At 36.8% G+C, this 13,777-nt stretch overlaps 2 protein-coding genes across 2 annotated transcripts in view; one reads left to right on the top strand and one right to left on the bottom strand.

Moving 5' to 3' along the window:
* Positions 1-1,823: 1,823 nt before the first annotated feature.
* Positions 1,824-4,245, bottom strand: swsap1 (SWIM-type zinc finger 7 associated protein 1). Its single transcript, XM_079884230.1, has 2 exons — positions 3,608-4,245; positions 1,824-2,712 (listed from the first exon to the last, which is right to left on the bottom strand). Exons 1-2 carry the CDS (start codon positions 3,866-3,868, stop codon positions 2,155-2,157), a joined length of 819 nt encoding a protein of 272 aa, XP_079740356.1. The 5' UTR covers positions 3,869-4,245; the 3' UTR covers positions 1,824-2,154.
* A 30-nt stretch (positions 4,246-4,275) lies between these two features.
* Positions 4,276-13,777, top strand: part of znf653 (zinc finger protein 653) — an 11,885-nt gene continuing 2,383 nt past the window's right edge. Inside the window, exons 1-10 of the mRNA XM_079884116.1 lie at positions 4,276-4,568; positions 5,418-5,458; positions 6,333-6,635; positions 7,536-8,047; positions 9,676-9,841; positions 10,083-10,158; positions 11,658-11,769; positions 12,272-12,386; positions 13,493-13,592; positions 13,710-13,777. The exon at positions 13,710-13,777 is cut by the window's right edge and continues 2,383 nt beyond it. Coding sequence (XP_079740242.1) covers positions 4,291-4,568; positions 5,418-5,458; positions 6,333-6,635; positions 7,536-8,047; positions 9,676-9,841; positions 10,083-10,158; positions 11,658-11,769; positions 12,272-12,386; positions 13,493-13,592; positions 13,710-13,777 — 1,771 coding nt within the window. The 5' untranslated portion in view covers positions 4,276-4,290. The remainder of the gene's footprint in view (positions 4,569-5,417; positions 5,459-6,332; positions 6,636-7,535; positions 8,048-9,675; positions 9,842-10,082; positions 10,159-11,657; positions 11,770-12,271; positions 12,387-13,492; positions 13,593-13,709) is intronic.

Here is a 13,777-nt window from a genome sequence, read left to right as displayed (position 1 = left end):
GAACCAAATATGTTGAATTTGTAAAATAATGATGAGTTAATCAAGATGAATTGTTAATATGTAGTATAAAAACTACACTTTTAAAAATAAAGGTCCTAAAAGTGGGTTCCTCTCTGTGATGCAATTGAAGAACCGTTTTTAATTCCCCAAAGAACCTTTCATTAAACAGTTTATAAAAGAACATTTTAATAATCTAAAGAACCTTTTTCCATTACCAGGAACCTTTTGTTCCGTTGAAAGATTACATTTATGTTAAAGTGGCTTGAAGCCACTGAGGAACCTTTATTTTCTAAGAGTGTAGATAAAAAGCATAAAAAAGTTATTTCTGACACATTATTTTCACATGTAGTCCTGTCTATACAATTGTACGACCACTGAGTGTTGTTTTATTTCATTATAGCATTGGCAATAAGATTGAAAGTCTAGTTATCACTTTCTAAATAACTATTTTTCACTTTTTCTATCAGCAATAAAGCTCCTATTTTTTCAAGAATGACAAGGAATGTTATTTATTGCGTAAACCGACGGGATCTCTTCCATTGCAGCAAAAACTTATCATCTACACACTTGTTATTTATTCTCTGTTCTCTATCTAAATGAATGCATTTATGCATTTAAAGGGATAGTTCACCCAAAAATGTATTAAATATGTGTAACACATAAGATATTTTGAAGAATGTTAATCACCAAAATGGGCTTCCATTGTATGGAGAAAAATAATACTGAGATGTTGATAACACTGATAATAATTTCTCAAATTATTAGAGAGAATAAGGTTTGTAAACGGGGGCCCTTATTTCTTCAAGAAACTGTAGGACTAGTTTACAGCATACAATGAACCAGACTATTGAAATGTTAAGCAAGCAATCTCATTGGCTGCAGGATCAGCAAAAGACGATCATCTTGTGCCATGTGGGGTTGGGGTTAGGATAGAGATTAGAAAATGTTTGTTTACATTAAAGGGATAGTTCACCCAAAAATGAAAATTCTGTCAGTAATTACTCACCCTCATGTTGTTCCAACCCCGTAAGACCTTCGTTCATCTTCGGAACACAAATTAAGATATTTTTGATGAAATCTGAGAGCTGTCTCACTCCTCCATAGGCTTCTAGGTGACCGAAACTTGCTGGCCCAGAAAAGTTATTAAAGAGATCGTTAATATAGTCCAAGTGACTACAGTGGCTCAATCTTAAGTATATCAAGCGACGAGAATACTTTTTGTGCGCAAAAACAAACAAAAATAACGACTTTATTCCACTTTTCATTTCCTTCTCTCTGGGCCTCTAGTTGGTTCACGTAGTGTTTTTGCGCTGCGTGTCTGTGTTGCACGTCAACACGCATCACACACATGACCAGCTTCGGCCAATTGTGAGCCTACGTGGTGACGTGTAACACAGACGCGCTACGCAAAAACACTACGTGAACCAACTAGAGGCCCAGAGAGAAGGAAATGAAAAGTGGAATAAAGTCGTTATTTTTGTTTGTTTTTGCGCACAAAAAGTATTCTCGTCGCTTGATATACTTAAGATTGAGCCACTGGAGTCACTTGGACTATATTAACGATCTCTTTAATAACTTTTCTGGGCCAGCAAGTTTCGGTCACCTAGCAGCCTATGGAGGAGTGATCCAGCTCTCAGATTTAATCAAAAATATCTTAATTTGTGTTCCGAAGATGAACGAAGGTCTTACGCGGTTGGAACAACATGAGGGTGAGTAAGACAGAATTTTCATTTTTGGGTGAACTAACCCTTTAAATACATTTATATTATATTTATATATTTAATGTAAACAACTGTTTTCTAATCTGTTTTTTGGGGCGTTTAAGTTAATGCAATAGTTTTTATTCAATATAATGTAATCAAAAGTAAACAAATGACAGTCTGTAAATAAATAAAAACGTACAGTTGGCATACAACAAATAAATGCTGACATTTGTTTCATACTTTAGAAAACTTTACACATTCAAATGTAGTTTCTACATTGTCAATACTTTATAAATTCTGCAAGTATAGTTGGCGGACATACAAAATATCTGCATTTAGTCAAAGTTTATGTTACTTTGTCAACTATACAAGTAAACACTAACGTTCTTATAAATCAAGTATAGCTGGTCGAACTGAGAAATAAAAATGGGTTATATTGTAATATGAACATTTATTTGCTGTCTTCACCGCTCTCATTTCCCTGTTTGCTTTTGTCCCGCTGGTCCAGAATCTGCTGTTCCTCACCGATGACTGGACGAAACTCCAGAACCCCTCCTGCCTGCAGCCCCACGTGCCACTGCTGTCCCTGATGGGCCGACGAAGGACACGTGTCTGACAGATACACCTGCCACTCATTCTGCCCCGCTATTTCCTCAAAGGTGCACCTCACCTGCAGGTAACGGTCCAGCACAGAGAGGAGAAGATCAGGGACTTCACTGTCCCCACTGCCTTCACATTCACTCTGAAAGGAGAGCATGACCCTGCACAGGCCCTGGCCGTCCGCTCTGTTCTGCTGGATCTGTGTGAGAAAAGCAGCGGTGTCGTGCAGGAGGGCCGCCACGTGAGCCACAGGGCCCGTGTCGTCCTGCAGCGGCCCTTGCAAATACCTCTCCAGACCGTCCACGATGATCAGGGAGGGAGGAGACGCGGCATCGGACGCCAGCTCGTGAAGAGACGCCACATCCTCAACCAGCTCCTCCAAAGTCTTCACATACACAAACTTCACATTCTGGAAGTGAAGATGCATGAAAACATATTATATTTGGCATGTTTCTTCCCCAATGCTTTCACTTTAACAATGTCTGAAACTTTGCATTTCCTGCACTTCTCGTTTATTGCCTCTTTATAATGAATCGCTTGTTGTTCAGTTGCTTTGCATAAAAGCGTCTGCTAAATGAATAAATGTAAACGTCATATGGTTTGATGTAGAGAGAATATGGAGCTCGACTCGAGGAGGAAAAAGCACCTTAATTTTGTTCAGAGGCCCAAATGAGCAAAAATATGCAATTAGTAAGATGATATTCTGATAGTTTGTCATGTAAATCATTGAATCAGTATTTAGACTACTAACATAAAATGCATATAAATATCAGTTGTGATCTGCCAATAATGTCTTAGTAAGATGATATTTAAATGCTTAGTTTTATGATCAAAGCTCAGTAGTTTTAAAACATAATGCAATACAATAAAATAAACATTCCTCAAAAGTCTAATATCTGATTCATTTTAACATGATTTGCCTTCTTTCTGCCTATCGAACATTCTATCTTTTAAAATTGCTAAATTAAAACTTAAAACTATTTCATACTTTCTGGACTAGCTTTCTCAAGCCAAGTTTGTTTACTAACTTTATAAAGCGTTTACTTTATTTTCACTGCAAAAAGACGTCTATCATTCACGACATGAATAGGGGGCGTTTTTACAATTATTATAAAAGGTATTTTACTTAATATAATGTATAAACTATCATATGACAGAAGGCATATATTGTGTGCAACAGGTTTTTCAGCAAACTTTTGATCATGTCGATAATTCGCATGTCTGACCGAATGATCGTGTATTACACGTGTTTTATTATTATTATTAATTATCTTGTCTCTCTTCAGACAAACCATTATTATTACCTTCAGACTCTCTAGTTTTAGTCCAGGTACTGAAGCCCTGAGAGAAACCGGTAGAGACTGAAAAGGGGTCTGTGTGAAAAACAGCACTTTGAGCCCCAGATCTGTGGCAGCTGTCACGGCGGATAGAAATAACACAGATCTCCTGATGTTTACGTCCCCGAGCACTAACGTGTTGCCTTCTACACGAGAGGGAAAGACCAAATCACTCGTTCCAGATCCTGGTGCAAACCGTCTGAAAACGACTCCCAAAATATCAGCCATCACAATTTGCGTAAACGGTTGCTATTCCCAATTATTCATTTGAATGTGACTTATCTACATTCTACCGCAACAACGTGAAGATAACACGCATCATCTTCTCCCGCGAATTTGACGTTCCACTGCCTTCTGTTGGAACGACGCACCTGATTGGCTGTCATAAAAGAGAGCTCACGGTTGATTGGTCAAACCAATGTGTCGAATCAAATACAAATTAAAATTATCTTTGCCTTAATTTCGAAAAATATATATTTTATCGTAAATAACACGCATGATTCGTCTACAAAAATATTAATCTAATAAAAAAACTAACTAAAATAAAAAACGGAATAAAATAAAATGCAAAAAAAATCCACTTCCTTTAAGGCAACACACAGCACTTCCCTTTAAGACAAAACATAACAACTCAACAGCTGATACAAAACATGGCGGCGGTAAACACCGACTCGAAAGCCACAGGAGAGCAAATTAAAGCCATTTTGCGCCGGTGCAGGGGTCGGCCCCGGCTGACGGACGCGGACCGGGCGCAGCGGCGGCTGGAATCGCGGAAGAAGTACGACGTGCGGCGCGTTTATCTGGGAGAAGCACACCAGGTGTGGAGCGAGCTGCGCCGGCGCACGAGCCTGAGCGACGCGGGGCTCGCGGAGTATTTAATCCTGCTCAATTCGGCATATGGAGAAAAATACCAGCAGAAATATGGCAGGTGGGAACTCAGACTCGATAAGTGACCCATAAAAGCCATATTTGATCATGCAACACTCAAAATCAATAAGTTGTGTAAAGGTAGCATTGCAATTCAGCTGGTTGTTCAATAAATGAATTCATGCATGCATGTGTGGGCTGTAACTTGTGTGCACAACTACTACTCTTGTCTGATACTACTGTATTTTACAAGTGTTCTTTGTTAACCTGAATCTGCCATTGATTAGGCTCTACCTTATTGATTTATTTTAGTTTGTTTACATGTATTTCTCTAAATTTAAAAAGGACCAAGCAGTGTCATGTTATTTATTGACATGTTTTCCTGGAAAAACACAATACTATTCTATACATGGTATAATACAATACCATACTACACATGGTATAGTACAATACAATACAATACAATACAATACTATACTACACATGGAAAGCTGTACTATAATAGTACAATTGTAGCTTCTTGAAGTATCTTAGTGTATAATGCAAACACGCGGTACATTAATATGGTCATAACTTAGTATACCAGGACATTTCCAGGTCTTATACTTATATGAATGCATCCCACAATGCAATGTGCTTGACTTTGCCTTTCATTTCTGCTGTGATGAATTAATCTAATGTATGTTCCTTATATAAGTGAATTGTCAATAGATCATTCAAGTTTTTCCAAACCCCTTTGACTGACTTGTGTGGAACACAAAAAGAGATATTTAGCAGAAAGTGTAAGCTATTTTCAATACAATGAAAGTGGATGGGAACCAGAGACAGCCACTAGTTAGCTTGAACCTTCATGTAGCTTTTCTTTTTAACATGGATGATGTAAACATGTCTCATGTGTTGTGATGAGCAGGAGGAAATCCAATCCTGAACAATGCAGCAGTCACAGGAAAGGTGAGCAAAATGTATATGCATTATATTGGTTTCATATAGGAGAATTGCTTGGAGTCAATAATTGTGAAAATAACGCCGAGAAACATGCCACATTGGTAACCATCATACAAAGAAATGAGAAACTCATGCAAAATGAGAGAACCAACAAAAATATTAATAACTGATTATGTTGTAGTCAATGTATGCTTTTTTCCTGAGCTTTTTGCTTTTCTATACTTTTCTTTTTTTTTTTTTTTGCATAGTAAAATTAGTTTTAAAAAAGTTTCTCGTTTTTTTTTCTCTATGAAAGTTTTTTTATTTTACTTTTTTATGTTTTTAAAAAACTTTTTTTTAGATAATACCTTAACTATTAATTTGATAATATTTTCCTAATATTTTGATTGTTTTTAAAAATTTATATAAAAAAATACAGTAAAATCATAAAATATTATTACAATTTAAAATGACTGTTTTCTATGTGAATATATTTTAGAATGTAATTTATTCCTGTGATCAAAGCTGAATTTTCAGCATCATTACTCCAGTCTTCAGTGTCACATGATCCTTCAGAAATCATTCTGATACGATGATTTGATGATCAAGAAACATTTCTGATTATTGTAACATATATTTTGTTTTAATTTCTTATTATTCTTAACATTTATTCTTATTAAGAACAGTTGTGCTGCTTAATATTTTTGTGGAAATCATGATACACTTTTTCAGGAATCTTTAATGAATAGAAACTTTTACTGTCTTTACTGTGACTTTTGATCAATTTAATGCATCCTTTCTGTATAAAAGTATGAATTTATTTTTTAAGGAGAAGTGCTAGTTAGTGTGCTGTGTATTAGTCTCTGTGAGCGAGTAAGTTCGAAACTGTTTCTCCTCTCAGGGAAGAAGGTGTCCGCCACCAGCCTGCAGGACGTGGTGAGCTGGTACCAGTGCCACTGCCAGTCCTGCCCACATGAGCCTGAGCTGCAGGCGCTGGAGCCCACCCTGGGCTTATCTACATCTGCACTGTGGCAGTGTGTGGCGGGTCACTCGTTTGTGCAGTGCCTGCCCTGGCCTGCAGGAGGAGAGTCTGAGTCAGACCTGGAGGACAGTGCGATGGAGAAGGATGAGGAGGACAGGCCTCCAGAGAAGAAAGATGCTGACAGTGAGAGGAGGAGACTACAACACCACGGGCGGCTGCAGGGTATGGAAATCTAAAACTCTTTTCCTAGATGTGATATAAGGAAGAACCCCATGAGATTTTTAGGTTAATATTTCAATAATTTAACTGCAATTTAACAGACAAAATATTAGTTCTTTGTTCAAATCTATTTACTTTTTTAAATTATTTATATAAAATTATTTAAATTATTTATAAAAAATATTTTTAAAAAAGTATTTATATTATTATATATTATTTTATAATTATTATTAGTAGTAGTAGTATTAACTCTTTAAAAAGATAAGAATTAATAATTGTCTTAAATTCTTCACTTTCAAATGTTGAAACCTTCAAGATTTTAACATTTCAAATCCTCAGGTGTTTATTTTAGCAGAATACTGGTGAAATGCTGTAAACTTGTTTGAAAGTATGCAAATGTATAAATAAAGTCAAGCAAGCGCACATAATTGAGTTCCTGCTAAACTCAAACTATGCAAATGCATGTTAAACTCACAGCACATGCAGAGAATTTTGTGATTTGTTATTTTAGTATTATTTACGTACTATTATAGTTTTTATTAACATTTGATTAACTTTTATTTTTATATTTTCAGGTTTCATTTTAATTTTGGTATATGTGCTTTCATTAAAAAAAAATACTTGTAGTTTATTAATGTTTCTATTTAGGTTCACTTATAATGTTAAAGTTTTTGCACACACACACACACACACACACACACACACACACGGAAAAAAAGATATGTGGAAAAAAGCTATTTTCAACCTTCATTCTCACCCTCTGTCTGAAATGATCCGTTTCTAAGGGGCGGCTCCTTTAAGGCTTGTCAGTAAACGGCCACTGTTATAATTCACAAACCCCCATTCTGTCAAATCGGATTTAACATTGAACAATGAATCTCTTCTCTTCTTAATCTTAATCAGATGCAGTCAGTGAGTTGGAAGACGATGATGAACATGCATCCCGGATGGAGCATCAGATGACATGCACATCCCTCAATGATCTCCCAGGATCCCCTGTGGCCCACAGCAGTCCTCCCGCCTCGGAGCACTGTCTGGGAGACCAGGCCGTGTGGGAGATGGAGGTGCTCATGAACCGAGAAGCCGAGTCTGACGGAAAAGCCTCGGATCGGGATGCGGCGAGAGAGGCGGACCCTGTCACGGAGCAGGCGGACCATTCAGGAACATTAGAAAATGAGGAAAAGGGGGGAGGGGGCTCGGAGGAGAGATTTGAATGCATGGTTGTCACAGCGCCCTTGACGGACAGGCGGGAGAGGGAGGATGGAGAGGATAGTTCTGGAAAAGGTGCGGAAGAGAGCATCCCGTCGTTGGCGGCCGCCTCAGCACAGAGCGAACTATTCGAGCGTCAGGATCTGCAGACGGTGATGGGCGAATGTGAGCTACCGGACCAGCACTCCACACTGGAAGGATCTCAAGTAGGTCAAAGGGCTCACAAGAGACACACTAGGGCAGGGGTTCTCAACCAGGGGGTCGGGGCCCAATCGGGGCCTCAGCAAACTATAATGTTTGGAGGATGACTTTAAATATAATTTATATTAATAGTATAAATATATCAGAATATTCTTACTTTATACTTTATATTGGGGGCCCTTTGAGTCAAAAAGGTTGAGAGCCACAAGATGACTTATAATTTTAAAGCATATTTTGTCTTATTTTAAATAATTTTAAGTAAAAAAAACAAACACTTTAATCGCAAACAACTAGAAAAGTAATTTAAAATTGTTCATTCAGTTATTGAATTCTTATTCTGGATTTTTTTCTTTTTTTTTTTTTTCTTAATGGCTTATTATTATAAATATAATATATAATACTTAGATACATTGATTTAAATGTCTATTTCTAGTTTTTGTTAATAAAGAAGTTTGAAAACAAGCCACTTTGTTGTTACAGCAGGAGAAACAGAAGTGTTCTTGGAGTCAAAAAAAGTTGAGAAATAGTGCTACAAATAGCATACTTCTTGGTATACTGCATACTATTTCTGCTGTATACTTGGATTTCACACCAAAAATCAAAGGAAAGAAATAATATTTTGCCTAAAGAAATTAAGGCTATTTTTAATTATTTAAAATTAGAAAAAGTAGTATTACCTTTTTTTTTGTAGTTTGTGTAGTTCCTTCAGATTTAACACAAAATAAGTCAAATAGGCTAAACTTCACCTTCAATTTTTAATGTGATAAAACAAAAGTAATATCATCTGCAATCTCCTTGACACATTATTTCATATGTTCATATATCAATATATTCACATCAGACTGGGCCATCTGACCAATCAGAGCTGAGTATCTCTCAGAAAGGAGTTTAGAGAGATTTAATCCTTTAATTGAACCATTTCAGACACTATGAGAAAAGAGCTGATGCTGTATATTATAAGAAAATTAAAGTGTTTTTTGATCTTGGATGCATATAAACCTATTGTAGGAGACCTCCAAAACATAATATGGAACCTTTAAAATAGCATAATAGGGGCACTTTTTACATTCTTACTAAATGCCACACTTTTTTCGGTGAAAGAACTACTAATGATGGATAATTCTTTTTTTTCTCAACTGCATGTTGTTGTAAAACTTGACATGCAAGTCAATACTTTTTTACTGATGTATTGCTTTGTTTTTTAATTGTTGACGTATGACTTTTTTTCCCTGCCACACACAATACGATTGTTGCAAGTGACTTTTTCCACGCACTAAAGGCATAATATTGTGGCCAGGGGTTGTCAGACTGCAAGAAGCACCATTTAAAGTCAAATTAAAACACCATAAACCTGTTTATGGTGGACTGTTTATCACACAGCTATCATATGACTTCAGGAAAGACACTGAATAGAGTTTTATGGGCTGTTTTTAAGATACTCCTTTTTGGTACTTGACCGCCAAACACCACAATTTACTTTCATTGTATGAATAACAGCAGATTCTTCAGGATATTTTATTTTTGTGATAGAAAGAAATTCATTTAGTTTAAAACAGTATTTTCACAGTTAAATCCTAGGCTTTGATGAACTCTTTGTATGACTTCACCTCTACTCTGTTTCTCCCTCCTGTAGCTGATCATAATTACAGGTCCCAGTTACGAGGCTCTGACGTCTGAAGGCATTCAGCTGAACGTGGGCAGCGGTGATGTCGAGGAGGTCACATGTACTCTGATCGGAGATATGTCGTATAATCAGATGTGCCAGTCAGAAGCAACGTCACATCCCAACATCGACTCAGGTTTCAGCCCGATTACGTTCATCAACGGCCACCTCTGACCTGTCCTGTATTTCAGCTCTTAAACTTGACTCATAAGACAATCATTGTGTTCTAGCAATGTGTGTTTTGAAACAGTTTAACCACTTTTAACTACTTCCTTATGAGATTAGTGTCAGTTTAACCAGTGTCAGTAATATAAGCTATTTTAAGGATTTTGATCTTTAAAATGGCAATATTATCTGCTGATGTTTAATGGTTTCAGATCTGGGTGAGAAGCAGTTGTTAGATCCCGGTGAAGAAACTCCCTGTTCGAAGAAACTTCAGCAATCTCTCAGTAGGTTAGTCATGTCTTGGCACAGTAGCCACTATAAAAACATAAACATGAAACCTCTTATTTCTGTATTACTTCTTTTTTTTTCTTTTTTTTTCATCTGCTGTGGCTAGTAAGATTTATAATTTAAGATGAAGATTTATGAAGATATTAATAGAAGCAGAACTGTCTAAAACAGTTTAATGCATTTTTGATCAAAGGAATACAGCCTTGATGAGCATAAGATACTTCTTTCAGAAACATTAAAATCTTTTTTTGTTCTTTTTGAACGGTAGTGCATATTGACTCATAATCTTTAGACATAATTTCATAATTTTGTCCACGCCTTAACAGTTATTGTTACGCCTTTGTTCACATGCCTAATTTCTAAGAAAATAAACAACTCCTTATGATAGGAATTGTGATTCTAGGAAGGGAGTCTTCAGCATTTTATTGTGGTTTGGGTTCATACATGACATACCTTTTAATACACCTCTAACCTAAAAATATGGAAATTGATATATCCATGAAAACGCTTATTAGAAGACATGGCCATTATGCTTCTTTTGATAGTAAACAAGCACATACTCATTATAGTCAGTGTTGTGGCTAGTTTTTGCACTGTTAAAAAATCAAACTATCATATTTTATGGAGTGTGCTTTATTATTTCCCAGCGGACTAAAAACTCCTCATAAATGTTATGGCTCGTCGTGTTTCATAGGCCACATATACGTTAATTTGGACACGTTTGAAAACACTATTTTCATTTGTCAAGTTTCTAGTCCACACTGAAAAGATGCTTAACTTGCTTTGTACGCGTAAAATGTAATAAAAGCTCAGTGACATGATGACCGAGAGAGCAGACGTAATAAAGCTCTCACACTATTCATCTGGCACAATCATTTTATTAGCAAAATGTGAGCTTTTCTCACTACTTACTGGTGCGTTCAGGTCAAACTCAATCGGCATTCCATGTTTGGTCTAAAACACAATTGAAAAAAATGGCACACTTGATAAAATTCTTTTGAATCAAGCACTGCTGAAGTTATGTTTATGTTAACTCAAACGCAATTGGGCTCATGTTTTGCCACAGAGCAGCAATTGCGAGTAACTTTTCTGTCATCTTTGCAGGAATGTAATATGAAGATCTTACAAAGTAACGTATCTTTAGCAACAGCACTGTGAAAATAAATAGCATATAGCAAATACTGTTGATGTCTATGGGTAAAATATGCATCATATGACAAAACATGTTATTGTTTTCAAATACTTCTGTTTTCGCAGTTTCACGAATAAGGCGTTTTCAGATCTATTCGCTTGTGAGACCGTCTTCAAAAAGCTCAGTTTTCAATCAGTTTTTGTCATGGTGTGGACGGAAGCCCAAAACCTAGAGAAAAAGATGCATTTAGACACAGCCATAATGTCATGCTCTATGAAATGAATAGAAGCCATCAACCGTATCTGAGTTCATGAAGTCTTTGAAATGTGATTTGTTGTAATTTAAGTGGTGTGTGTTTGTCTGTCAGGTCCAAGAGGAGCCGGAGGGGTCCAGTAATCGAGGCAGACGGCATGCTGAAGATGTTCCACTGTCCGTATGAAGGCTGCAGTCAGGTGTACGTGGCCATTAGCAGTTTCCAGGTGAGCTCATGTGTGTGCAGTGCATGTCTAATGAGCCTGTGGCCAGAGAATCCCAATGCCACAGGGCAAACAGATACAAAAAGACACTGGAAATTATATACCCTGTGAAATGCATTGATGTAAACCTGCTTTACCTGTTTTATTGTTCATCACAAAGGAGATGCTCTAATTGCTCAGTGGACCTTAGCAACAGGAAATAAAATACACTTTCCCTTTGCACAGGGCAGGTTAAATATTGTGGACGCTGGGATATAATTCTGCTAAATATTTATTGAGATGGTTCACTTTTGGCTCATCAGATTAATCACATTGATGATTAATGCATGTAGTTACACATGTGGGTCAGCTAGTTTTCTGAGAAGGCTTGACACTCGAGCCAGATCTCATGCTCATGTCAGACGAGCAGCATTTATAAAGTACTGGAAAAAAATCACACTTTCTGCTTCTGGCTTCAAGATGGATCATGATTTCAAAAGATGTTTTTCTGATGCACGTTGGACAGAATCATGTGAACCTGGTGCACAGGAAGGGCCGGACCAAAGTCTGTCCTCATCCAGGCTGCGGGAAGAAGTTTTATCTGTCTAACCATCTTCATCGGCACATGATCATACACTCAGGTACAGGCATCAGGCATTATTTGTGCTTGTGGTGCTCTTTACTCTGTTAATCCAGAAACAAACACTTTAATTGTCCACATCTTATTATGAGATGATAACTAAAGTTCTTATGTAGAGTTTGTCCTCGTCAATTTACATGCATTTACAAATTAAAACTTTTCAAGTATTGTTTTTTTTTTAATATTCTCTTGCTGTAGTTTTAGTTTAGGTGTAGTTTTTTTTTTTTTTGTGCTTTCTAGTTTTAGTTTTTCAGTATATTTAGATTTAGGGTATGTTTACACAACAACGATATACTTTTTCCTATAAAAGCATTCCTTTTGCGTGTTTCGAGTACTGATGACAACATTGTCACAACAATCCCCTTTCACATGGATCCGGGAAAACGACTAAAAATGCAGCATTATTCATGCCAGGCCAGTAGATGGCGATGTGACTTCGTATAGAAACACTATGTGCCTATAGACTGAACATGTGATCCACATGACCATGACATCACCGTTTTCGTTTTTGTATTTTACATGGAGACAATAATGCTACCGTTTTCAAAAACTTGCACTTTGAAACCCGTTTTCAAAAGTTTGTGAATGTTTTCAGGCCCCCAAAACACCAGTCGCGTAAATGAACGGCTAAAACACACAAAAAGTTTTCAGTTTTTAGTTATGTAAATGGCCTCGTAGTATTTTATGGCTGTCAAAGTTAACTGATATTTCTTATTTTCTTTTTTTTGGATCTGATAGGTCTTATTGATCTGAGCTTATGCACTTTTTTTAGGCGAATAAGCTTGAGTGGACTTTTTTTCACTCAAACACTGAGGTGCATAAGCTCAGATCAATGAGGCCTACAATCAGTCAGATCCAAAAAGAAATACAAAACCTGTCCTAACTGAAAAGAAAACAAGTGGACAAAAAGATTGAATCCAATATTTGGCAACAAGATATCATAACAAAATATTTATAAGCAATTTAAAACGCGGGTCATTTTTGACCCTGAACACTAAACTAGGTAAAGGATTTTCAACACAGCACATAGGTTAAATAGATGCTTTTTTTTTATCAACTAATGATATTTATCAGTAATCAAAAACATATTTACCTTCTTTCACGCAGGTGTACGAGACTTTATCTGTGAGACTTGCGGCAAGTCGTTCAAACGCAAGAATCATCTGGAGGTGCACAGACGAACACACACGGGAGAGACGCCGTTACAGTGAGTTCACTGAAAGAATGATTCACATTGGCACGTCTGCCATATTTAATAAGGGTCACGTCATACTGGACGAGGTTACTTACAAGGAAAGTGTTTTTTTTTAACCTGTTCCTACAGATGTGAGATATGTGGGTACCAGTGTCGACAGCGAGCGTCACTCAACTGGCACATGAGGAAACACACGT

Source organism: Squalius cephalus (genome assembly GCF_949319135.1).
Source record: "Squalius cephalus genome assembly, chromosome: 1".
NCBI classification, from domain to species: Eukaryota; Metazoa; Chordata; class Actinopteri; order Cypriniformes; family Leuciscidae; genus Squalius; species Squalius cephalus.
The sequence above is the reverse complement of the archived record's forward strand: the minus strand, read 5'-3'. Positions and strand labels throughout refer to the sequence as shown.

Excerpts from the sequence above, each read along its gene's own strand:
- swsap1 (XM_079884230.1), bottom strand. The coding sequence starts at position 3,868 with ATGGCTGATATTTTGGGAGTCGTTTTCAGACGGTTTGCACCAGGATCT. Across the intron at positions 2,713-3,607 it reads TAAAACTAGAGAGTCTGAAG|AATGTGAAGTTTGTGTATGT; the intron begins GTAATAATAATG and ends CTTCACTTCCAG.